Source organism: Bos grunniens, chromosome 5, assembly GCF_055505025.1.
Source record: "Bos grunniens cultivar Pamir isolate PY7600 chromosome 5, Bosgru_T2T1.0, whole genome shotgun sequence".
Lineage (NCBI taxonomy): Eukaryota > Metazoa > Chordata > Mammalia > Artiodactyla > Bovidae > Bos > Bos grunniens.
In genome coordinates this window covers 101,407,508-101,433,998 of record NC_141169.1, presented here as the reverse complement: position 1 = coordinate 101,433,998, position 26,491 = coordinate 101,407,508, and the positions used below count along the sequence as shown (strand labels likewise).

The following is a 26,491-nucleotide window of genomic DNA, read 5'->3' as shown; positions in this document are numbered from 1 at the left end:
TCAGATATGCAGATGACACCACCCTTATGGCAGGAAGTGAAGAGGAACTAAAAAACCTCTTGATGAAAGTGAAAGAGGAGATTGAAAAAGTTGGCTCAAAGCTCAGCTTTCAGAAAATGAAGATCATGGCATCTGGTTCCATCACTTTATGGGAAATAGATGGGGAAACAGTGGAAACAATGTCAGACTTTATTTTGGGGGCTCCAAAATCACTGCAGATGGTGATTGCAGCTGTGAAATTAAAAGACGCTTACTCCTTGGAAGGAAAGTTATGAACAACCTAGATAGCATATTCAAAAACAGAGACATTACTTTGCCTAGAAAGGTCCGTCTAGTTAAGGCTATAGTTTTTCCAGTGGTCATGTGTGGATGTGAGAGTTGGACTGTGAAGAAAGCTGAGCATTGAAGAACGGATGCTCTTGAACTCTGGTGTTGGAAAGACTCTTAAGAGTCCCTTGGATTGTAAGGAGATCCAACCAGTCCATTCTAAAGGAGATTGGTGCTGGGTGTTCTTTGGAAGGACTGATGCTAAAGCTGAAACTCCAGTACTTTGGCCACCTCATGTGAAGAGTTGACTCATTGGAAAAGACTCTGATGCTGGGAGGGATTGGGGGCAGGAGGAAAAGGGGACGACAGAGGATGAGATGGCTGGATGGCATCATCGACTCGATGGACGTGAGTTTGAGTGAACTCCGGGAGTTGGTGATGAACAGGGAGGCCTGCTATGCTGCAGTTCATGTGGTCACAAAGAGTCAGACACGACTGAGCAACTCACTGAACTGAACTGACACCAAATAGGTGCAAATGTAAATATATATTTTTAAACATTTTTATTATTTAGATAACTTTTTTTGTTGTTTCTACTTACATTTTCCTAAGTGAAATTCTCTGAGTCTCAAAGCTTATTATCCTTTGTCAAATTATAAGGCTAAAATGCTATAAACAAATGTCCTCTCAATCAGTATTTTGTAAATTTGTTTGCAGTTTCATATTATCCTATACAATGGACATGACCTTTGGCAAACTTTGGGAGATGGTGAGGGACAGGGAAGCCCAGCGTGCTGCATCCATGGGGTTGCAAAGAGTGGGCAACTGATCAACAACACTGACAGATAATTAAAAGGCCAAGGCTTATATTTGTAGGAATCTAACTAGTGTTACTACTTTTCTTCATTTCTTAGTAAGTCACCTAAGCATATATTCCTGCAGTGACAACCCCAGCGAGAGGTTCAGTAGTGAGAATGGAACCAAAGATTGCAACTGCATGAATCTTTCTCCCAGGAAGCAGCAGAACAGTACAAACTTCATAAGTAAGTGGTTTTATTTCATTGTGTTTTGGGGGAGGAAAACACCAGTTAACAGAAGAAAATGGTTCATCTGTGTGCATACGAGAGCTAACAAAAGAAGTGGCTGGCTAAATGGTCAAAGTTAATTGTTTACATATTTATGCTTCAATAAGGAAAAGAATTGTTCCTTAGTCACTAAGTCGTGTCCAACACTTTGTGACCCCATGGACTGTAACCTGCCAGTCTCCTCTGTTCATGGAATTTCTCAGGCAAGAATATTGGAGCAGATTGCCATTTTCTTCTCCAGGGGATCTTCCCAACCCAAGGATCAAACCCACATCTTCTGTATTGGCAATGGATTCTTTATCACTGAGCCACCTGGGGAAAGAAAGACAGAAGAATTGACTCTGATGGGAAAAACAGAATGGGTTTTTGGGAAAGACAAGTGGGTTTTTCAGAACACATTGGAACTAATGAAGTTTGTGACAGTGTCTATTTTAGCAGGCATGAGTAGTCTTTCCCTTTTCTTCGTGGCCATAAAATTTCCCCAGAGAAGGAACTTAAGGTAGGTTTCCTATCAGTCTCTTTCATGGGAGTTGTTTTTACCCTGAAGAGGGTATTCATGGCAGCCTCACTTCTCAGAAAGTAACTGAGCAGGACCCCATGGGGCCTTTCTGGGTGGGACAGAACTTCCCCCAAATCCTCTGCTTTAGCTCCTCTCTGAAGGGTCTGGCTAATAGTATTTGGTACATATTTCCAGAGGTGTTTTGTAGATGTTAAAAAAACCTCCCCCTCTCCAACAAATGGAAGATGTTAACTACTTGATGACCTTGAGTACAGAGCCCCAGGCCTGCTGGAGCCTAAGAACTGACGATGTTCACCCTTGTAACACTGCCTTATTCCCTCACCGTCAGCCATCAGAGAACTGTGCATGAGCTGATCACAGACCTTGCAACCTCCCTTCCTCATCTGGCTTTCAAAAGTTCTTTGCCAAAACCCTTCAGGGAGCTGTGACCTTTTTTTAGGGCAGAAGCCACCCTTCCTTGCATGGCCTTTCAATAAACCTTGCTCCAGACTGATGCTTTGCTTTGCTTGACACATGACCTGGAGTTAACAAGTTAACTTTTTGTCTGATTAAGCAAAGCTCAGAGGAGGCTTCTTCCTGCATCTGTTGAATCTCAAGTTGTTTTTCAGCTTAAAATAATTCTCATATAAAAATGGAATATTTTAGGCTGGTGAATTCAGGTCCTTTTCAGTATTTTGAAGATGGTTTTCTTATTGTAATTATTCACTCTGGTTCCTGTTAATCTGTTCAGGTTCACTACTTAGGTAAGTACTGCTCACTTACCTTGCAGCTGCTAAAACTCTTAAATACCACTGTCTCCAGCAGTCAACTTGTTGCTACTTCGAATGTTACAATTCTCTTACTAGTCAATAAACATATCACTATCTCTTCCTATTTTTCAAATTCTTAATTTGTTAATTTGATATCACATACTTATTAGGCAAATATAAAATACTTGGTTTAATGATGAGATGGCAAGAAACTTAAGAAAAAGTCCCTACCCACAAGATGCATATGTGTGTATGAGAAATAGTGAAGATATAATCAAATGCCTTTTTCATGTGAGATTTAACTGATGAAACTTTTTCCTGACAGAGGTCTAGAGTAGCTTCCTGTGTGAGGCATTAGAAACTTGAAAGGTAAGGTGAGCCCAGGATGTGGAGTGTGGTTAAGGATGATATGATAATAGATATTGTTTTGGAGCAAAGGGCTTGCTGCCTAACACATGTAAAATTCCATACTTGGCATCAGCTTTTGAGAGAAGGAGAAGCTTTATTGTGAGGTCAACCAATAAGGAGATAGCAGACATGTCTGTTAATCTGTCTTCCTAATCTGAGTTTCAATCATGCTTCTATGAATTAGGGGGGGAGGGTGATATGTAAAATTTCTGATATGGCATGTGTTGACTAAAGAAATATTCACAATCTGAAAGTCAAGAGTAATGTTTTATTTGGTGGGGATTTTTGGAACTCTGAGCCTGAGAGGCAGTAACCCTAAGAGAACTGCTCTGGGGAGGTGATGGGGGAGCTAGGATATATAGGAGTTTTGCATCAAAGGGCAGGTAATCAGGCAGTCAAAAGATTACTGTTAAATAAAGAAATCCAGAAATCACAAGTTAAGGAATTTAGCCCTTTTCTATGTATTTGTCGCTGTTGTTCAGTAACTTAGACATTTCTGATTCTTTGCGACGCCCTTGGACTGCAGCACAGCTAGGCTTCCCTGTCCTTCACTATCTCCTAGAGTTTGCTCCTTCATGTCAATGATGCCATCTAACCATCTCATCCTCTGTCAACCCCTTCTCATAGCTTCATTTAAAAACTTAATCATACACTACTTTGTATAAAATATGTAACTAAAGAGAACCTTCTGAATAGCACATTTAGTGCTCTGTGGTGACCTATATAGGAAGTAAATCCAAAAAAAAAGAAGGGATGTATGTATATATGGGCTTCCCAGGTGCTGCAGTGGTAAGGAATCCGCCTGCCAGTGCAGGAGGCACAAAAGATATGGATTCAATCCCTTGGTTCGGAAGATCTCCTGCAGTAGGAAATGGCAACCCACTCCAGTATTCTTGCCTAGAAAATTCCATCGACAAAGGAGTCTGGCAGGCTAGAGTCTGTGGGGTCACAAAGAGTCAGACAAGACTGAGCACACACACATGTGTATATGTATAGCTGATTCATGTTGCTATGCAGCAGAAACTAATATATTTCAAACCAACAAAAATTAATTTAAAAACACTCATGAATCAGATATTAGAGTACAAAACTCACTATTTGTAAAAAATATAGTGGAAAAAAGTTAAATTTTAAAAAGTCTCTTTACCCCTTCCTTTCTTCCTTCCCTCAGTCTCAGGAATTAGAGATGATCTAGATAAAATATTCTTGAGGAAGGTGGTAGAACATTTACATCTCAAGGCACACAGAGAGAAATGCAAGTTTCTCCTAGAAAATTAGCTTCCACTAACTGAATATGTGGACTTCCCAGGCAGCTCAGTGGTAAAGAATTCACCTGCCAATGCAGGCGATGCAGATTTGATCCCTGGGTCTGAAGATCCCCTGCAGGAGGAAATGGCAGTCCACTCCAGTATTCTTTCCTGGAAAATTCCATGGACATAGGAGCCTGGTGGGCTACAGTCCATGCGATCAAAAAGAGTTGTTCATGACTTACCATTAAACAACAACAGAAACTGAATACGCAAAAACCAGTTTTAGGATGCTCAAAGAGTTTCATCTTGAGCATTTTTGGGGCAAGATTTCCTTCAATTTCTAAATAGCCATTCTTGTCTCCAGGGGATATTTCCCACCCAGGGATCAAGCCCCCATCTTCTGCATTGCAGGTAGATTCTTTACTGTCTGAGCCACCAGGGGGTTACCTTTCTAAATAGCCGATTCAGTTTAAATTTGAAGAAGTAACATCACTCCCTCACACTCACATACCTCTCCTCAGATGAACTTGAATCAGCATTCAAGTTACCATAAAGACTTGCTAAGGAATGTCAATACCAGGAAGAGAGAGCAGGATTTGGACTCTCTATCTCACACACACCCACACACACACACAGAGTTCAGATTATATGTGCTAATATACTATGATAAAAGTACACATAGTTGATTTTAGTTGCATTTCTTATATAACAGAGAAATTAAATGCAAAATTGCACATATTAGATATTTTTATTTTTATTCTGTAAAATGCCTGTTCATCCTCTTTGCCCTTTTTGCAAAAAAAAAAAAAAGGAGTGCTTATTTTTTCTTATTTATGTGTTTATTTTAAAATATGAAAATTAACCTTTCTCATAAGTTATGATCATTTTCTAAGTATAAAACCCACCTAAAGCTATAAGCTTTTGCATAGTTAAATGCCATGAGTTATGCTAAAATATATGTATAGTCTTGATGTTGAGATGGGACTGTTGATGGCCAAAATCCTGGCTTTCTCTGCCCACCAAAGCCTAATAAAAAATATGGAGAGTTTGGAGGAGATAGAAAGGTGGCTTTAATTCTCAACCAGTGGAGAGGGCAAAACAGTAGGCTCATACCTCAAAAACTGTGTCTCCCCTCCCATGAAGAAATGAAAGTGTTATTCACTCAGTCTTGTCCCGTTCTTTGCAGCCCCATGGACTGAAGCCCACCAGGCTCCCCTCTGTCCATGGAATCCAGGCAAGAATACTGGAGTGGGTAGCTATTTCTTTCTCCAGGATATCTTTTAAGATGCAAGGACTCAGCTTCAAGTACAAATATTATTAATTTTTCTGAATATATAAATAAATTCCTCAATATAGATTTATTTTCTGAGTATAGATTTTATTCATTTCTGAGTATAGATTTATTTTAATGTTTTTTTTTCCAAGTTTTTCCTTTTCATGGTGATATGTCTGGAGGTCCTTGGGGCATAGAGATATTGGGATCATGATAAACATTTTGTTTTACAAAGTTACTGATAAAATATGCTGTGAAACCTATTATTCTGCATCAAATGTGACTCTGAAAAGGACATTTTCTTTTTTTTTCTTTTTTTTTAAATTTTATTTTATTTTTAAACTTTACATAATTGTATTAGTTTTGCCAAATATCAAAATGAATCCATCACAGGTATACATGTGCTCCCCATCCTGAACCCTCCTCCCTCCTCCCTCCCCATACCATCCCTCTGGGTCATCCCAGTGCACCAGCCCCAAGCATCCAGTATCGTGCATCGAACCTGGACTGGCATCTCGTTTCATACATGATATTTTACATGTTTCAATGCCATTCTCCCAAATCTTCCCACCCTCTCCCTCTCCCACAGAGTCCATAAGACTGTTCCATACATCAGTGTCTCTTTTGCTGTCTCGTACACAGGGTTATTGTTATCATCTTTCTAAATTCCATATATATGCGTTAGTATACTGTATTGGTGTTTTTCCTTCTGGCTTACTTCACTCTGTATAATAGGCTCCAGTTTCATCCACCTCATTAGAACTGATTCAAACGAATTCTTTTTAATGGCTGAGTAATACTCCATTGTGTATATGTACCACTGCTTTCTTATCCATTCATCTGCTGATGGACATCTAGGTTGCTTCCATGTCCTGGCTATTATAAACAGTGCTGCGATGAACATTGGGGTACATGTGTCTCTTTCCCTTCTGGTTTCCTCAGTGTGTATGCCCAGCAGTGGGATTGCTGGATCATAAGGCAGTTCTATTTCCAGTTTTTTAAGGAATCTCCACAGTGTTCTCCATAGTGGCTGTACTAGTTTGCATTCCCACCAACAGTGTAAGAGGGTTCCCTTTTCTCCATACCCTCTCCAACATTTATTATTTGTAGACTTCTGGATCGCAGCCATTCTGACTGGTGTGAAATGGTACCTCATAGTGGTCTTGATTTGCATTTCTCTGATAATGAGTGATGTTGAGCATCTTTTCACGTGTTTGTTAGCCCTCTGACATATATCACAGCAGGATCCTCTATGACCCACCACCCAGAATATTGGAAATAAAAGCAAAAATTAACAAATGGGACCTAATTAACCTTAAAAGCTTCTGCACATCAAAGGAAACTATCAGCAAGGTGAAAAGACAGCCTTCAGAATGGGAGAAAATAATAGCAAATGAAGCAACTGACAAACAACTAATCTCAAAAATATACAAGCAACTCCTACAGCTCAACTCCAGAAAAATAAATGACCCAATCAAAAAATGGGCCAAAGAACTAAATAGACATTTTATTTTTCAGAGTGGTTTTCCCCTGATGCCTTTTAGATATCTAGGCATTTAGCCTCTCTGTTTAAGTTTTTCTATCTCCTATCTATTTCTAAACTATACGACCTTTAGTAAGTTATTTTAGTTGCCCTCTTTATTCTTTGCTTAACCTTAGCTTTAGCATCTTTATTTATGAAATGTGGAACATGAAGTTAATAATTTTATGTCATAAATGTCATATAAAGAAAAACATTTTATACATTCATATGAATAAAGAACTCAGGAAACTACTTAATTGTAGCCCTTAATAGTAGGGACAGGGAAGACTGGCGGGCTGCAGTCCATGGGTTTACAAAGGGCTGGACACCACTTGTGTGCTTAGTCATGTCTAACTCTTTGTGACCCCATAGACTGTAGCCCACCAGGCTCCTCAGTCCATAGGGATTCTTCAGGCAAGAATACTGGAGTGGGTTGCTGTGCCCTCCTCTAGGAGATCTTCCCAACCCATGGATCAAATCCAGGTCTCCTGCATTGCAGGCAGATTCTTTACTGTCTGAGCCACAAGGAAAGCCCAGGAATACTGGAGTGGGTAGCCTATCCCTTCTCCAGGGGATTTTCCTGACCCACGAATCATACTGGGGTCTCCTGCATTGCAGGCGGATTCTTTATCAGCTGAGCTACCACTTAGCTACTGAGTAACAAAAACGACTATTTCTGGCATTTATCTCTTTGTCTGCAAAGAGTCAGAAGTGACTTAGCAACTGAACAACAACAATCTCTTTAAAGACCATCAGTGGAGGAGGCGTTCATCTCTTAAAAGTGAGACAAAAATTTTTTTAAAAGAAATTGTTTACAAAATTAGTGCCATAATTGATTTTGATATCCAAACCTTGTTTTCAAGTCTATTTCTTCTTTTTTTATGTTTTAGGAAACCATAGCCAAAACTTATGCCCTAATGGCTGGGTGCAGAAGAAAGGGAAATGCTATAACTTTTTCAAAAACTATCAATCATGGATCGATAGCCAAAAACTCTGTTCAACAATGAAATCACATCTCTTGGTGATCCAAGATAAGGCTGAATTGGTAAGAGCTCATTTGCCATGAAAAAGGAAAAACAAAAAAACAAAAAAGCCCTTTTAAAACTAAGAGAAGAGCTTCTGTGTGCTCAGTGGTGTCTGACTCTTTGTGACCCCATGGACTATAGCCCACCAGGTTCATCTGTCCATGGATTTCCCAGGCAAGAATACTGGAATGGGTTGCCATTTCCTTCTCCAGGGAAATCTTCCCAACCCAGGGATCAAACCTGGGTCTCCTGCATTACAGGCAGATTCTTTACCGACTGAACCACCAGGGAAGCCCAGAGAGGTACTCATCAAAGGTGCTACCCATATCTGACAATATTCCTGGTATCTTGGATAGGACAGATGGAGGCTCCTTAGTGTTATTATTTATTTTCCCCATAAACATCAGTCTTCTTCAAGACTGCACATCGGTAGGCGAAAGGATAGCTATCTCTCCTTTGGGAAGACATTAATTCCTAGTTTTTGCTTCAAATTCTCTTTGCACCCTTTCATCAGTTGCTGTGTATATCATCCTCATGAATTCCATTAAGTAGCAAATACCTTTACACAACATATGCAAGAATACTTCAGAAACCTTTCCATATTAATTTCCTACCTTAAGTATGTAGAAAACCTCTTCAACTTTCTTAAGATTTTCCTGATTAGGAGGATAAATAGCAAAACCTTTTAAAGTCTGAACAAAGGTCAGAAGAAGCTGTTTTAATAGTGTAACAATTCATTTCCTCTGGATCCCTGTCACAGGATTTCTTACAGAGCAGTATACAAGATGGAATTTACTTTTGGATTGGATTGAACATTTCTTATCCACAAAATACGTGGACCTGGCTGGATGGCACCCCATTAAATCTACAACTGTGAGTATTTGGCATTTGAGTGCGTGTGTGTGCCCAGTCATGTCCAACTCTTTGCGACCCTATGGACTGTCACCTGTCAGGCTGCCCTGTCCATGGAATTTTCCAGGCAAGAATACTGAAGTGGGTTACACTCCAGAGGATCTCCCCAACCCAGGGATTAAACCAGAGTCTCTTGCATCTCCTTCATTGTCAGGCAGATTATTTAACACTGCATCACCTGGCATTTGAGTTCTATAGGGGGAACTTAATAGTTCAACAGCCAGTCCCTTCTAGGGGCTGCCTGAACCTGCAGGGAGCCAACTTGTTCCTACAGATTGAAGACTTTAATCTTTGTTAGTGTATAAATGATCAGGAAATTTGCCTTAGAGAAACAGACTCCTAAACTAATTTATTTTCATATTTGGCTTTCTTTTAGCTTACAGATAATGCTAGAGGTATAAATGGAAAATCATATCAATGCAAAATTCTCTAAATTTAAATTCTTATTACGTATTTCTTAAGAAAAGAGGTTTACAGAATAATTCTTATCTTTTAAATTGGAGTATAACTGCTTTGCAGTGTTGCATTAGCTTTTGCTGTAGTACAGCATGAAATGGTTACATGTATACATATATCCCCTCTCTCACATGCAAAATAAAGATCTTAGAAGACTGCTATGATCTGCATGTTTGTATCACCCCAAAATTCATGTGTTAAAATCCTAACCACAATGTATTAATACATCATGATGTATTAAGAAATAGGACCTTTGAGAGATGCTTAAATCATGAGGGTGGAGCTTTCACAAAGGTAGTTTCCCCCACCCCAATAACTGGGAAATATTAAGGAAAAATTTACATGTAACACAACAGACAGCCATTTGACTCTCTTCAAATTCTATTATCCCAATAAACAGTATCTGTATCTATTTTATGTACCTCGTTCATTTCTGTTTAAATTCTATGTGTAGAGAGTACTGAATCTTTGGGGATTCTGTGCTGATCCTCAAAACACAGGCAGAAGGTTTGGAGTGTCCAGGGCAAAAACTTCTATTCTTATTATCAAGGCTTGAAGGATCATTAAAAGTTGATTTAACTTCTTGAAAATTTGAAATTTGTGGTATCTCTTAAAGAGATGTGATATGGAGGAAATGAAGAAAGAAAATAGAGATGTTTGAGAGTGATACAGCAGACTTATCAGGCTGGCTGAGGGGAAGTAAAAATTGCTCAAAAGAAGGAAGTAACTCAGCAAATGAATGTTCTTAACCAGAGACTATTTACAATATCTTTTGTTAAAATTCATACTCTGTACTCACATATGCCACAATCTCTGTACACCCTCCACACTAAATTAACTTAAAAAATTTATCTCTGATTATTTTTAATGGATATCACCCAGCATATTTTTTTCTAGAAAATCAGCATTGACCCTTTTTTATTTTTAAATATTTTATTTTTAAGTTTTGTTGGAGTATAGTTGATTTAACATGTCCAATTAGCTTCAGACAGAGAAGGTGATGGCACCCCACTCCCGTACTGTTGTCTGGAAAATCCCATGGATGGAGGAGCCTGGTGGGCTGCAGTCCATGGGGTCGCAAAGAGTCGGACACGACTAAGCGACTTCACTTTTACTTTTCACTTTCATGCATTGGAGAAGGAAATGGCAACCCACTCCAGTGTTCTTGCCTGGAGAATCCCAGGGATGGGGGAGCCTGGTGGGCTGCCATCTATGGGGTCGCAAAGAATCGGACACAACTGAAGCGACTTAGCACCACCAGCAGCATTAGCTTCAGATGTACAGCAAAGTGAATCGGTTATACATATACCCACTCCTTTTACCATTATATTTTTCGTATAGAATGTGATGCTTGGCCACCCACATGCAAACCTGCTTAGAATTATTAATTTGCTAATCTGATTCTTTAAGTTGAGTATTTTCTGATTTCTAAGATATTTTGCAGCTTATTTGTTTAAGACAGGAAAACCAGAATTTAGGGGAAGTTTCCTTCTTTTATGTTAAGGATAAAGAATCTGGGTATATCCTTATACACCCACATGCACAGAAATTTTCTTGTTGAGGTGTCTATGTGAGTTTACAAATTTTAAAAGGGAGTTGATCTTTGTAGAAGCAAAGAGGCTCATTACAAACAGTGAAAAAAGATTTTTGAAAGGGCTCATTCTATTCTGGCTCCTATAACAAAATACCACAGGCTTGGTAGCTTATAAGCAACAGAAATGTATTTCCCACAGTTCTGGAGTGTGGGATTCCAAGATAAAAGTACCCGAATGATCTTGTTTTGTTAAGAGGATTCTTCTTGGTTTGCAGCCAGAGCCTTCTCAATATGTTCTCACATAGTGGAAGGGGCTGGAGATCTCTCTAGAATCTCCTTTGTAAGGAAATAATTCCATTCATGAAGGTTCCACCCTCATGACTTAAGCATCTCTCAAAGGTCCTAATTCCTAATATATCATTTTGAGGTTAGGATTTTAACATACGAATTTTGGGGTGATACAAACATGCAGATCCTAGTGGTCTCCTAAAATCTTTAGTTTTTGCATGATGGAATGGATTGGGAAACCAATGTTTCTTACATTTTAATTTTCATTTTAATTCCACATAGTAATGATATTTACAAATGACTGTTTGGGTTAGAAAACTATTTAGAGGAACTCCTTCATTAAATAAATTGCTTTTAATGTGCATTTGCTCTCTAAATATTGCAATGTCTCAAAACTCCAGATTGGAGAGTACATTCTTCCTAAGAAGAGAGAAAACACAAGATACACAGAATTGTGCTTTTAGCAGAGTGAGAACAGATGTCTGGGAAAGAGTCCAGCTTTCATGGGAGTCACTAGCATGTTGCCTTTTCCTCCATAGATTTCAAGTTCTTGGAGAGGTTGAAGATGATGCTTGTGCTTTAATAACAAAAAAGGGTGTTTTTTCTGAAAAGTGCCCCATTCAGAATTACTGGATTTGTCAAGGTGTTGTTCCTTCATCTACAGACACTGACCTCTGAATTGATCACAGGTATAAATCTTCCTCTTTAAAAAAAGTATGCATTTTTGTGGAAACACTTTGTTTCTACAACAAATATTATTGTGGTAGTGCTGATAATAGTGTGGACGTGGGTCACTACCCATCTAGGCAATCAGCCTTGAGTTCTTGGCTCTACCAGAGGACTTAAATGACATTTTCATAGTCATCTCTCATGAATGATACTGACTGTTTCAGACAGAAACTATTGCTTTGTGTCCTTAAGAATTCTCTCCCTACACCTTGCCTTCACCATTAATGGAAAAACTTTTTACTTTTTCAAAGATAAGCCATTGGATGTTACATTTTTGAATTTTCTACCATTGAATCTACACATTCGTCTGTGTCTTGTCACTTTTTTCTCTCCATTTCCAAAAAAAAAAAAAAAAAGCCACACTTCTTTCTATCTAAATCAGATCTCCAAGTCTACGGTCAGGATTGCATCCATTTAATTTTTTTCAAGGAGATCCCTTCCTTGATTATGTCTTCTTTAACCTCTCTCTTCTTATGCCTTCCTTTACAAGAAAATTGTTCATTAACCACATGAGTCTTTTGGTTTCCACCCAGTTTTCCTCATCCGTTTTAAGTCAAATTTCCTAAAATTTTTTTATACTTGCCTTCCTCTTTCTGTTTCTCAGTCCACATTCTAAAATGTAGTTTCTGCTTTTCCTACTATTGCTCTGACGTGTTCTCTCCACACTTTTGACTAAATACAGTCAGGACTGTTTACTTTCACTTTATCTCTCAGCGGTGTTGCTCCTTGTTGACCTGGCATTCATTTTTGAAACATTTTTTAACCTTAGCACCTATGATGCAAAGTTTTCTTGAAATTCTCTCTACCTGTCCAACTAGTCCTCCTCAGTATTTTCTGCAACATCTATTCTCTCGTCTGATCTCTTGAATAATGATATTCCTCAGAGTTCTTGTGGGTCCTCTATTACACGCAACTATTGGCTAAACTCATCCACTCTATAACTTCAACCGCTATCCATTTATTTTATTTTTAAATAATTTTTATTGACGTGTAGTTGATTTACAATGTTGTGGTAGTTTCAAGTGTACAGCAAAGTGAATCAGTTATCAGTTCAGTTCAGTTCAGTTGCTCAGTCATGTTGGACTCTTTGCGACCCCATGGACTGTGGCATGCCAGGCTACCCTGTTCATCACCAACTCCCAAAGCTTGCTCAAACTCATGTCCATCGAGTCAGTGATGCCATACAACTGTCTCATCTTCTGTCATCCCCTTCTCCTCCTGCCTTCAATGTTTCCCAGCATCATGGTCTTTTCCAATGAGTCAGTACTTTGCATCATATGGCTAAAGTATTGGAGTTTCAGCTTTAGCATCAGTCCTTCCAATGAATATTCAGGACAGATTTCCTTTAGGATTAATTGGTTTGATCTTGCAGTCCAAGGGACTCTCAAGAGTCTTATCCAACACCACACTTACAGTTATACATATACATATATTCATTCTTTTTTTAAAGAGTCTTTTTTACATATAGGTCATTACAGAGTATTAAGTAGAGTTCCTTATACTATACAGCAGGTTCTTATCAGTTATACATATAAAACAACTAATTTCATATGTACTTGAGTGTATATGTTGGGGCTTCTCTGGTAGCTCTGTGGTAAAGAATTTGCTTTCAACACATGCGGGTTTGATCCCTGGGTCAGGAAGATCCCCTAGAGAAAACCCAGTCCAGTATTCTTGCCTTTGAAACCCCATGGATGGAGCAGCCTGGCAGGCTACAGTCCTTGGGGTCACAAAAGAGTCGGACACAACTGAACTACTAAACAAGGGTGTATATGTCAGTCCCAATCTCCCCAATTCATTGACTACTCCCAAACCCATACTTCTAGCCCAGACCTTATTATAGAGGATTGCCCATTGGACATCTCTATATACATCTACATCTCAAGACCCATTAACTAATGAACTTAAACAGATTAGCTTAGTGGATTGGTAGCAACATGCTCACTCTAGTTCAAGCCAGAACTTTTGGAGTCAACCATGACTTCCTCCTTCTTCTCTCTCTCAATATTCAAAAATTCATTTAAACCCTGTCAATTTTATCACACGATTATTTCTGGAGTCTGTCTCTATACAGACTTTATTAATCACCCAATCATCTTAGATTATTGCTCTAGCTTTTCTGTCTGCTGCAGTCCATTCTCCATGTTGTCATCATGGTTTAGATTCTTTGAACCTCACATCCCCTACATTACTCACCACCTAATTTCCTTCAGTGGCTTTTCACAGTTTAAACCTTTTACCAGCTCCTCCAGCCGCTCTTTATTCCTCCCCCACCTCCATGCTGGTAATGATGCAAGCACACTAACCCTGTTTCGGTTCCTCAAATGTGGCATGCTGTCTTTTGCCTCTAATCTAATCATATGTTTGCTTCAGCTCAACAAACACTGTTCCCTTTCTCACTCTTCTGTTCAACTCTTCCTTATTTTTCAGGTCACCAGTGAAATGTCATTTGCAAGAAAATACTTCTGTGACTATTGTCCACTCCAGGCTAAATTGTAAGGATTTAATATATATTTTCATAGTTCCCTGTGCTGATTTTAATCTTAACATTTAGAACCTTTTTTTTTCTTAACCATTGTTTAATTATTCATATTTCTTCATGTGCTGTAAACTCTGTAAAGTGAATAATCCTCATCATTGTGTGAACAAGATGTGTGATTCATACTGGTAGATAAGTACTTTTTAATGTTATCAAGTATGTATTTGCAATATGTTCCCCAGCATCATTTTTACTAGTTAGGTAGAGTTTTCCCTAGTTTTGATAAACAAAACCTGCATACAGAGAAATAAAGTCACTGCTGTTTTTGTTTTTGTTTTTTTTTAAATAAATACCAGTGTTAGATTTACAGACTAATAAATAAAAATTTCCAGGTTTCTTGCTTGTTTGTGCTTTTAACCAAGAACCTACATTGAGGCTTGGAGCTGAGAGATTACTAATGTTTGCTGATTGACTTTAAATTCACCAAGAAAACTATTTTAAGGTCTTAGATCCATTAACAGCAAAATTTAAAGATCATAAAAGAATTTTAAAAATGTATTTCAAATTCATACGTATAAACAGAAATAATTACAGCTTTGTAGGGAAAGAAATATAAAATGTTCAACTCAAAAAATTTAAATGCAAAGAGCATAAAACCATGCTTACTTAATATAACAAATGCAAAAATATGTACCGTTTTATTAATATGAACATTTGAGAAATGTCAAAAAAAATTGATAAACGTTACAGTTGAAGGGAAGGGGAGAAAGATTAAGAGATCCGAGGATCTCTTGTTTCAATGATTTTTGAAACACTGGTTTTGATGCAAACGTTTAAACATTTAAATATTATGAAAGAATTAGTCTGCACATTGAGTATTGCCTTGGAAAGAAAGTGAAAGTCATTCAGTCATGTCCAACTCTTTGCTGTCCGACTCTTTCTTTGCTGTCCGTCCGACTCTTTGCTCTCTGTCCAACTCTTTCTTTGCTTTCCGTCCAACTCTTTGCTGTCTGATTCTGCGACCCCATGGATTATACAGTCCATGGAAATCTCCAGGCCAGAATACTTGAGTGGGTAGTCTTTCCCTTCTCCAGAGGATCTTCCCAACCCAGGGATTGAACCCAGGTCTCCCGCATTGTGGGCGAATTCTTTACCAGCTGAGCCACAAGGGAAACCTAAGAATCCTGGAGTAGGTAGCCTATCCGTTCTCCAGCAGATCTTCCCGACCAAGGAATGGAACCAGGGTCTCCTGCATTGCAATCTATGCCTTAGATCAAACCAAAAATACAACTCCAAGAAGATAAGAGAATCAATAACTAAAATCCGAATAGTAAGCTACCCATAAGTATTGAATTACTATTCTGGGACATCCGTCCATAGATATCACATATTAATGGAGTTCATATCCCCATTTCCAAGTGAGCCCTCTTTTTTTTCCAACAAATTGAATGATAAGGTTTGAAGATTTATTAACCACTATTGCTGTCGAGTCACTTAAATCCTGTCTGACTCTTTGTGACCCCATGGACTGCAGCACACCAAGCTGCATGTGGTTCTCCAGGCAAGAATACTGGAGGGGATTGCCGTTTCCTTCTCCTAAGTGATTCCTCTCAAGTCAAATGAAGTGTCACATGTTCACTCTCACACAATGATGAAGTTATATTTCTCATTTTTCTCCATTTATATTCAGTAGTGTTGAACACTTTGGGTTTCCCATCAATCATTGTAAAAATTAGCATGTTACTTTCCTGTTTTGTTTATGCTTATTAGTATATAAATACATATATGCATGTGTATCTTTATATTTACTTGCATATGCATTATACTTAAAGTATAATACAAATTATAATCAAGGATAAAAAAGTTTTCACTCTTAGAAGTTGTCTTCTCATAATTTGAGATATTAAATGTCCAATTCTAACCATACTTATCTATTATCGCCCCCCAATGGACATGTGAGAGAATATTTGTGATTTTATTTAAAAAACACCAAAACTCTCAATTTGCTTTTACAAAGTAACTTTATTTTAATACTAATTCATATACTTAGGGCAGGCTTTTAAAAAATCTATGTCACTAAGTAATGAAATAGCATTAGGTCCCATAAAAGCCATGAGTCATACAAAGGGATTTTTTGACATTGTTACTCTATTGTTAGAGAAGGCTGATACAATGACCATATAATTTTTAAAATTATAACTTGAAACAGTGTATTTTTCTATTTGATTTTGGACACTCCAGTATTAGAAGGCTTACAGGTCTAATATGTGAGTATTGCAGCATCTGTATCCTAGAAAATATGCATTGTTCTCATTTTATGCTTCTGCAAATATATGTAAACGGATTTATGTGTCTGAAGTTAAACTGTTGCTACACTGGTGCTCTCAGAGGCCCAGATTCAGCTCTCTGACCAAACGAAAATGACCTTTAACTTCACCTAAAAAGCAATAAGTAATATAGAAGCAAATAATTTTTTCATTAGGCAGATAACTGTCGTCTTTGCCACCATGCACTTTTCCTCGTTTTGTCATGTGAGCTTACAGCTGAGATCTGTGCACCTCTGTCTGCATCCGTGTCACATACCAGCCCAGACTCTCTCCTGAATTCTAGAACTGTACATCCAACTTCCTGTGAAGCGTTTCCCCCTGGAATTCCTGCCAACTCCTAAAATTCAGTAATTCCAAAATATCCTTTTCCTGCTGTGTCAGTTAGTAATCCCACTGTTCCTCTGATTGACTTCCTAAAGGGAAACATGGAATTTATTTTTTTAAACATCTATTCTTCATCTCATTGTCTGATATTTTCTGGGAGTTTATCTCTGAAAGAGTTTCTGAGTCACTTAACTCTTCTCTATTCTTCTACCACCATTTCTGACACTGCTTTTATCGTTTCTTCTTTCAATCAATTGAAAAGACTTTCAAATAATTTCTTGACCCATCAAGTATCTAGTATCTTTAAAGAAATAACCTAAAGGTACTTGAAGTTTAGAGCATCAGTTCTAAACTTCACTACTTCAGTTAGTATAGCAAATAATTCCCCCTGAATCTGGCCCTGGGTCTCCTTCCCTCTTTTTCTCCCTCCCCGATCCCCACTTTCAGCTCCAAATTTTATTCTTTCCCCTCTCATTCTGGTGCTTCCAGACAATTATAGCTTCTCAATTTTGTAGCATTTGCTAACCTCATATATGCTTTTCACTCTGCTGCCAGTGTTTTTCCTGAAAATGTTCTTCCTTGAATATCTCCACTTTCTTAACTTGTCAATTAAAAAATATCTTCTCTAGGCACCTCTTTCTCAAATTTCGGACACTTTCTATCTTGTGCTACCAGTGAACCTTGCATACTTCATATCCATTTAATTTTGTACTTTTTACACTGTTTGATAATTCAATGTTTGAAGGTTCATCTATTCAGTGTCTGCTTTTCTAGACAAATTATAGGCAATGCTAAGTTTCTTGTCCCATTTATTCTATTCTAGTTTTCAATTAAAATAATTTTATTTACTCCCAATACAGGAGAACAATGAAGTAATAATATAACACAAGCCGTTAAAATTAAGACCTTAAAAACAAAGTCCTGAGTTTTCTAAGAAACCATGCAATGGTTGGTTTTAATTAGGAAAGAGATTTTCTCTTTTTGTCTTTTATGTGACTCTGTATGGTTCTTTCCCCTATTCATGTTGAGATTGAAATAATCAAATAAACATTTATAAACAATGGGAATGAGGAGAGAACAGAGAGGAAAACAAAATGAGAATGAGGGTGAGAAGAGAGCTTAGAAAAATGGAATTGATATGGTCGATAACAGAAGATGTAACAACGAGACTCTGCTAAGTTATTTTCCTAAATTCTTATGAGTCCAGTATGTGTTCTCTTTTTACAACTGTTTAAATTTCTATCAATGAGTATACATGAAGCACCCGTAGGATGCAGAACACAGATTTCACAATTATTTCAAGAAAACAATGTTTTACAAAGAGATATTGTTAACCTTGAGTAAACATGAAGATAATATCTTCTGAAGAGTTACACATTCTGACATACAACCTAATTCATTTTCTCAAATAGAGAGCAGTTTGCGCAGCAAGGTTCAAATCACTTCCTCACCCACCTGCCCCCCAAAGTTGTACTATTCATGATGTCCATCGCACAATAGGTCCTTGGCATTCACAAATAGCACTCTGCGAGTTCACATTGTTTACTCATTACCTTGATTCTGTCACATGACAGTCTGAATGTGAAATCTTTTTATTACTGTTTCATTGTTTCTTCTATGTGTTCAGTGTGTGAAAGTGATTCACTCAACTAGTAAGTCAACATGTTATGCACTATTCTTGTGTTGAACTACACTACATTATTCATGAGTGAATCTCATGAAGTTATGCAAATATTGCAAAACTAAAAGAAAATCAACTAGGACTGATAATGAAATTAACAGTAAAAATATCAGAATTCTTACTTAACAAAACAAGCAATTTTGAATGACATTAGTCAATTCATATTATTAAATCTCTTGAAATGTCATCGAAAATTTTCATACATATTTTAATGTATTACCTATCAGATTTGATTCTAAAAGCAATTTGGGAACTTTTAAATATGCTGTGGCATATATATCTTGAATGCCAAGAATGTAACAGATTTATAAAAATTGACTTAGAGGTTTTGAGTGAAATATCAATGAACATTTCTAAGCATGAATTTCATGTACCTTTATATTAACATATTTCTTTCTGAAGGAATAAAAATTACATTTTATGTAAAGTATGTTAAATCTAGGGTGTCTTAACTTTTTGATGTGCATATGTCTGGTTTGCTGCAAATCCATTTGCTAACTAAATGGGTACTGGCACTGCTGACCCCAATTTTGTGTAAATAGGCACATTCACCAATCCCAATTATTTTAAACCTGAAACAAAACACAAAAGGAGGGGGGGAAAGGGCCACAGAATGAGTGGATACTGAAGAAAATTATTGTCTTCTCTCAGATTTTATTCTAACCCAACATCATATTATTTGAATATAAAGCAAAGTGAATTCATATGTTTTGCCTGTCCTAAAACATAGCTTTATAAACTGTATAGTCCTTGGAATTCTCCTGGCCAAAATACTGGAGTGGGTAGCCATTCCCTTCTCCAGGGGATCTTCCCAACCCAGGAATCAAACCCAGCTCTCCCACACTGTAGGCAGATTCTTTGCCTTCTGAGCCACAAAGGAAGCCCGAGAATACTGGAGTGGATAGCCTATCTCTTCTCCAGGGGATCTTCCCAACCCACTAATCAAACTGGGGTCTCCTGCACTGAAGGCAGATTCTTTACCAGCTGAGCTACCAAGGAAGCCCTTATACACTCAGAATATCAATAATCTATATGATGAAGAAGGGAAGGCTCTATTACCAAATATATTTTAAATGTTGTATAATATTCTAATTATTTAACATCTTTGAAAACTAATTTTTATTTCACCTGTATTATTATGGAATAATACATATTACACCTCTCACAGTTTCTGTACAGATTGTATGGTACAATGATTATATGAAGCATTGTGTTTGGAATATTATAGGCTTTAAATAATTTGTATAATAACTTGTGTTACCATTTTGTTTCCTGGGCTCATTTTTTCTCCACCAGAGGGAAACTTCCAGGAGAACAGTGTGTATGGATTATAACTCAGATCTCTCCATGATGGGAAAGGCTCTAAGCACCGGTTTCAGGGGTGTCAGTTATATACTCAGGACTTACCAGTCCTGGTTGTATAGCGTTCCATCGATCCACTTCCAAGTCTGCCCTGGTTTTCGCCTCAGTCCAATCCAATATTGAGAATGGTCAGAATATCGCTTCAGGAAATTCTTTAATAAAGAATATTTATAGAATAAATAGCAAATGCCTCCTTCTCTTGAATTTTTTGGTCTAAGTCATTATACATTAAAAAAAAAACACACAGACTTTCAGATTTGGAAATGATCTCAGGGTGACTTTGCCCTTCTCTAGTTCATGACTCAATTCACAGGCATGTTACTCTTGTAAGAGCTTTTGTAGCAAATTGCACTGGGTAGCTTTCTCTCTTTTTTACTTTCTATAAGAGTTTTTATAAAACAGAAATTAATTTTTCTGTGAAGGCTTGATCTAACTTGATCAAATCTTTCTAGGTTTGGTGGCTTTTAGGATGGGAGAATTTTGTTCAGCAGTAAATTGTATTGAATAGTTATTGGCTCATTCAGATTTTATATATCTCTGTATTTATTCTGATACATTATATTTTCTGTTATTTATTACCACTAACCTAGCTTGGACTGTAAGGAGATCCAACCAGTCCATTCTAAAGGAGATCAGCCCTGGGTGTTCTTTGGAAGGACTGATGCTAAAGCTGAAACTCTAGTACTTACTTTGGCCACCTCATGCGAAGAGTTGACTCATTGGAAAAGACTCTGATACTGGGAGGGATTGGGGGCAGGAGGAAAAGGGGACGACAGAGGATGAGATGGCTGGATGGCATTACTGACTTGATGGACGTGAGTTTGAGTGAACTTCGGGAGATGGTGATGGACAGGGAGGCCTGGCGTGCTGCGATTCATGGGGTCGCAAAAAGACGGACACGGCTGAGTGACTGAACTGAACTGAACCTAGCTTTATGGGTTGGTTTGATTTTGGTTAATAATTGCCTTGCATATCTTTTCTTTGTACGTCTTCTCTAACTTTCCTGTGTGTGTGTGTGTGTGTGTGTGCATTAGTTATGTCTCTGTAAGTAGGACATAATTAAACTTCATTGTTTTTTAAAGCCAATCTAAAAATTTTTGTCTTTTAAGAGATAAATTAAAAATATTTACATTTTATCATGATTTTTGTTATATTTGGATTTATCAATGTGTTTTATTTATTTTTTCATCTTTATTTTTGCTAAATTCTGTTGGATTGATTTTTTATGTCTTCATTTGAACACCTTTTTAAACATTTTTTTATTCTTTCATGATTACCACTGAATTCTTAAGAAATATGCCTATCTATCTATATATATATATTCTAATTTTTAGATTGTCTATGTATAAACAATTCTTTAAATAACTGTTTGGACAATTATCCTTTTCTTCAAGGTCTTCTAACTGGGTGCCATAATTTTTTTACATCTCCATAGTTTGTAATTGTATTTCTTAGGCTGAGTAGTCTTTTCTCCTTTTCTGTAATCAATCTTGTCTATTCAGAGAACCAGTTTTCCTCCTGTATATCCTCACTTATTATTTTGTTCTACTCTTTTTCTCTTATGCTTATTCTACTAATTTAACAAATAAATAATAAAGCTTTTGTTCTGTTTCCATATCCATCTGATATTTCTCATTTTCCCCCTGTTTTAATTCCATAATTTATTATTCTATGGAATAGAATTTATAACTTTGCATTTTTCCACCATTCTAATGTATTCATTTAAATATTTTTACCAGAATTTTCTATAAAATTAATGTTAATGTGGGTCAATTCCTCTTCTGTCTATTCCTAGTAGAGCAAATTGTCAGCAAATGTTAAATATGTCCCTATGCTCCTTAAGGTCTTAACCATTCTGTCTCTTATCACCTCTGGCATTCTACATCTCTACTGTTTCTGTTTCAAGGCATTTCGTATTGTACATTTTTGAATTTTTCTACTTTAGACTTTTTTGTGCCCCAGAGCTCCTAGATCATCTTGGCTATAACAACTCATGTACTAATTCTCTCCAGCATCTCTGACAAACTGTTATGATTCTGTTTATCTTTGCTTTCATATAGTCCCACAAAAAGCAACTTTTATTTGATATAAAACAGATTAATATCAGTTCATACTGAGAGCTTTATTATTACTTTTCAATTCTGAATTGTGGAAATGGTTTTAGTTTTTCTGAGTTTCATTGCTATAATTCCTTTTGAAAATGCTGTTGTTCTTATTGTTAATTAGTCACTAAGTCGTTTCCAACTCTTTGTGACCCCCATAGTCTGTAGCCCTCCAGGCTCCTCTATCCACGGGATTTCCCAGGCAAGAATAGTGGAGTGAGTTGCCATTTCCTTCTCCAGGGGATCTTTCCAACCAGACATTGAACCTATGTCTCCCACATTGGCAGGCGCATTCTTTACCACTGAGCCACTAGGGAAGCCCTTGAAAATACACAGCCTAGGTACTTATGTGGTTGAACTTCTTTGAAGAACAGTTGTGGTCTTTCTCATGGGCAGTAGTACTTAAATTGCTTTACATGGGGCCGAGGGAAAATGCCTCAGAGTGTAACTTTTCTAAATAGGAAGGGAAAATCATCTCCTAAATGTTGCCTGATAACTTATCATGAGGGTTCATCTGAGGTGACCTGTGATATGAATGAGATCTGACTTGATATGAGCTCTTTCTATGGTTTGAGTAAATATTAAAGTAGGAGCCCCCTCTCTGCTTATCAGAGGGTCTCTTCTGGACCATTCTTATTCTCCACACCAGGTATAACCTCTGAAAATATAATTATGGTTCAAAAACATTGGCTTACCAGTTCTTTCATGGTGTTGAATACAGCAAGAGTTGCATCACGAGAGGCACAGAAGTTCTGGCTTGCTTCCCAGGTGGTTGTATTTTCAGAAAAATAGAAGCACTTTCCTAGGAAACCAATCCAGCCTTCCAGGCATGATATGTGTTCAGAGGAAGATTTGTATTTTTCAACTAAAAATGATTGAATAATATATTAAGTACTGAAGGGGTGGAAATCCATTAATTTCAAACAGTTGTTCATTTGAATAAAATTCACCAGGTTAGCCCTTCTGTCTGATGGTATTAGAGTTCATCATTCCTAAATTTCTATACTCCTATTTTGCTAGGTTGAAAGAAAATCTTGATGAATGCCACTTAAGTAGATGCTGTTATTACTCAAACTGGGTCTTGATGTACTTCTCAAGTGATATTTCTTTCTAGGAAGTCACTCTCATTTTCATGACCTTAACTATTATATATGTACTAATATTGGTAAACTGATATGTCCAACCCAGGCCTCTCATCAGACATCTCCTCCATATAACAACCTAATAGATACTCATCCTCTCAACAACAAATGTTCAGGAGTACACATTATTTAGTATGGCTATTATATTAGATGCATATTTTTAAATGCATATTGAAAGTGTATAAAAAAGCATATTAAAAAGCAGAGACATCACTTTGCCAACAAAGGTCTGTATAGTCAAAGCTATGGTTTTTCATTAGTCATGTACAGATGTAAGAGTTGGACCATCAAAAAGACTGAGCACCAAAGAACTGATGTTTCGAATTGTGGTGCTGGAGAAGACTCCTGAGAGTCCCTTGGATTGCAAGGAAGTCAAACCAGTCAATCCAAAAGGACATCAACCTTGAATATCAATTGGAAGGACTGTTGCTGAAGCTCTAATACTTTGACCACCTGAGGTGAAGAGCTGACTCATTGAAAAAGACTCTGATGCTGGGACAGACTGAAGGCAAAAGGAGAGGGCGTGGCAGAGGATGAGATGATCAGATAGCATCACCAACTCAATGGATGTGAATTTGAGCAAACTTGGACATATAGTGAAGGACAGAGGAGCCTGGCGTGCTACAGTCCATGGGGTTGCAAAGAGCCGGACATGACTTAGGGACTGAAAAATAGCAACAACAAAGTTATTCTCATGTTATATAGGAGGAACCATAGGGTTATTTCATGTAAGATGTCTGAAATTACCCTTAATTCTGAGCTGAAGTATGAAAGGCACAAGCACTATGAAACATTTTAGAGGAGAGTTAATACGAACATATTTGGGAAATGGACCACCCACCTGCTAAAACTGTGGCCAGTGTAAGTATTAGGATCACCAGAAAGATGACGACTGTGATCATTTTAGTGATACAAAATTTCTTTTTATTTTCTTTTGAGGGTTCTTGTGATTCCATAATAAGGTTGGAACAGATAACATCTCCTATAGAAAAATTAATCAGTTCTTTAGTACTTACGTGACCTTATACTGTTGTAGAATTTGAGATTAATATATACAAACCAACCACATTTCTATATACTACCATTTATCAATAGGAAATTAAAATATAGCTTACCATTTACAATAGCATAAAGTATTGAATGCTTATGGATTTATGTGTGACAGAAGACATATAAAACTTGTACAATAAAGATACAAAACATTACTGAAAGAAACTGAAGACATAAATAAATGGAAGGATACTGTCTTCATGCTTCAGAACACACAGTAATGTTATGATGTCAATATGCTAAAACTAATCTATACATTATCACAATCATACACAAAGTTCTCAGCATTTTTTTTTTTTTTTGAGTAGAAGTAGGTAAGCTGTTTTTAAAATTCCTATTGAAATGTAAAAAGAACTAGAATAGCCATGTTTGAAAGAGAACTAAATTTGAGCACAAGTATTACCTGGCTTAAAGACTTATTATAAAAAATACAGTTGCCAATATAGCAGTAGCAGCAGCAGAAATAGACCCACACATGTGCAGACACCAGATTTTTGGCAAAGATGCAAAAGAGGATAGTCATTTTGATAAACAGTGCTGGAAATATTGGATATCCATATAAAACAAAAGACTTTTTAATCCATACCACATCCCATATGTAAAAACTAATTCAAAAAGGATCATAGAAATAAATGTGAAAGCTGAAGCTATAAAAAGTTTCAGAGAAAACAGGAATTTTTTTTTGTTATTTTGGATTAGAGAAATATTCAATCCAACCAAAAAACATGATGTCAAAAAAATAATAAATTGGACTTGTATTAAAATTCTGCTCCTCAAAAAACAGTTTTAACAAAATGAAAAGTCAAATCAGAGGCTGGAAGAAATATTTTCAAATTCAAAGTCTGATAAAGGTCTTGGGTCCAAAATACACAAAGAGCTTGATACTTAAGAAAACACACAACATAACAAAAATACAAACAAGGTGTAACAGACATTTCATGAAATAAATATATAGATGAAATATATAGATGGCAAATTACCACATAAAAAGATGTTCAGCATTATTAGTCATAAAGAAAGTGCAAATTAAAGCTAAATTTAGAAACTACTACGTACCTATTAGAATAATTAAAGTTAAAATGTCCGACCATAGCCAAGTATTAGTGAGAATACAGAAGAACTTGAACTCACTCATTCACTGTGAGACCGTTTTGGAAGGCACTGTAAAAATCTCTTAAAAAGCTAAATATACACCTACGATATGATCCATTATTTCTATGCATAGGTACTTCCCCAAGAGAAATGGAAGAGTATGTCCATACAGAGATTGGCACCTAAATTTTTATAGAAGCTTAATTTGTAATAACCCCAAACTGTGGGTGAATAAATAAATAGTGTTTTATCTATATGAGGGAACACTAGTCAGCAACAAAAAAGAAATGAACTACTGATACAAACAATGACATGGATGAATTTTATAACTGAACAAAAGAAGCCAAACTGAAATGAGTATATACTGTGTGATTCTATCTATATAAAATTCCATAAAATGCATATCTATCTATAGTGTCAGAAATTTGATGTGTGATTCTTTCAAGGAGGGCATGCTGAAATTAGCAAGAGAAAAATATAATAAAGGGATATGGGAAAAATTTTGGTGTTAATAAATATTTCATTATCTTGAATGCATTTATAGTTTCTTGTATATTGTCATGTACATCAAAATCTATCAGGTTGTACACTTTAAATATGTGCATTTTAATGTAATGTCAGTTTTCTCTCAATAAAGCTGTTAATATGAAAATCAGGTATCTTTAATTCACAGTGTGTATCTGTTTATAGTATTTATAAGCACCCTTAGATACACAGCTGGAAATAATTTGGCACGGATAGGAGAAATGAAATGCTGACTCCCTCTGGAGGGTTAGGATTCAGAATTGAAAGCAGAAACTCACAAACTGTAAATTTGTTTATTTCACAAATAGATCATAGTGCCTGTCACACCTGTGCTTCTTACCTGAAGATTGGAAATCTCCTACACTTGTCAGTCTTTCGTGGTCATTCAT

The 26,491-nt window shown here is 36.9% G+C and overlaps 2 protein-coding genes across 6 annotated transcripts in view; one reads left to right on the top strand and one right to left on the bottom strand.

Moving 5' to 3' along the window:
• LOC147372763 (killer cell lectin-like receptor subfamily F member 2) overlaps positions 1 to 20,373 on the top strand; it is a 27,262-nt gene extending 6,889 nt beyond the window's left edge. The window contains exons 3-8 of one of the 5 annotated variants that reach the window (XM_086402010.1): positions 1,182 to 1,310; positions 7,965 to 8,119; positions 8,860 to 8,972; positions 11,829 to 11,978; positions 14,449 to 14,513; positions 20,126 to 20,373. In XM_086402010.1, coding sequence (XP_086258136.1) covers positions 1,182 to 1,310; positions 7,965 to 8,119; positions 8,860 to 8,972; positions 11,829 to 11,967 — 536 coding nt within the window. In that variant the 3' untranslated portion in view covers positions 11,968 to 11,978; positions 14,449 to 14,513; positions 20,126 to 20,373. Of the gene's footprint in view, positions 1 to 1,181; positions 1,311 to 7,964; positions 8,120 to 8,859; positions 8,973 to 11,828; positions 11,979 to 14,448; positions 14,894 to 20,125 lie in introns of those variants that run through there. The other 4 variants (XM_086402013.1, XM_086402014.1, XM_086402015.1 and 1 more) reach the window with 4 other exon arrangements.
• On the bottom strand, positions 19,278 to 26,491 carry LOC147372762 (C-type lectin domain family 2 member D-like). The gene is made up of 5 exons (XM_086402016.1): positions 26,443 to 26,491; positions 24,277 to 24,417; positions 22,989 to 23,158; positions 20,237 to 20,343; positions 19,278 to 19,401 (listed from the first exon to the last, which is right to left on the bottom strand). The coding sequence occupies exons 1-5, from the start codon at positions 26,489 to 26,491 to the stop codon at positions 19,278 to 19,280; spliced, it is 591 nt and encodes a 196-aa protein (XP_086258142.1).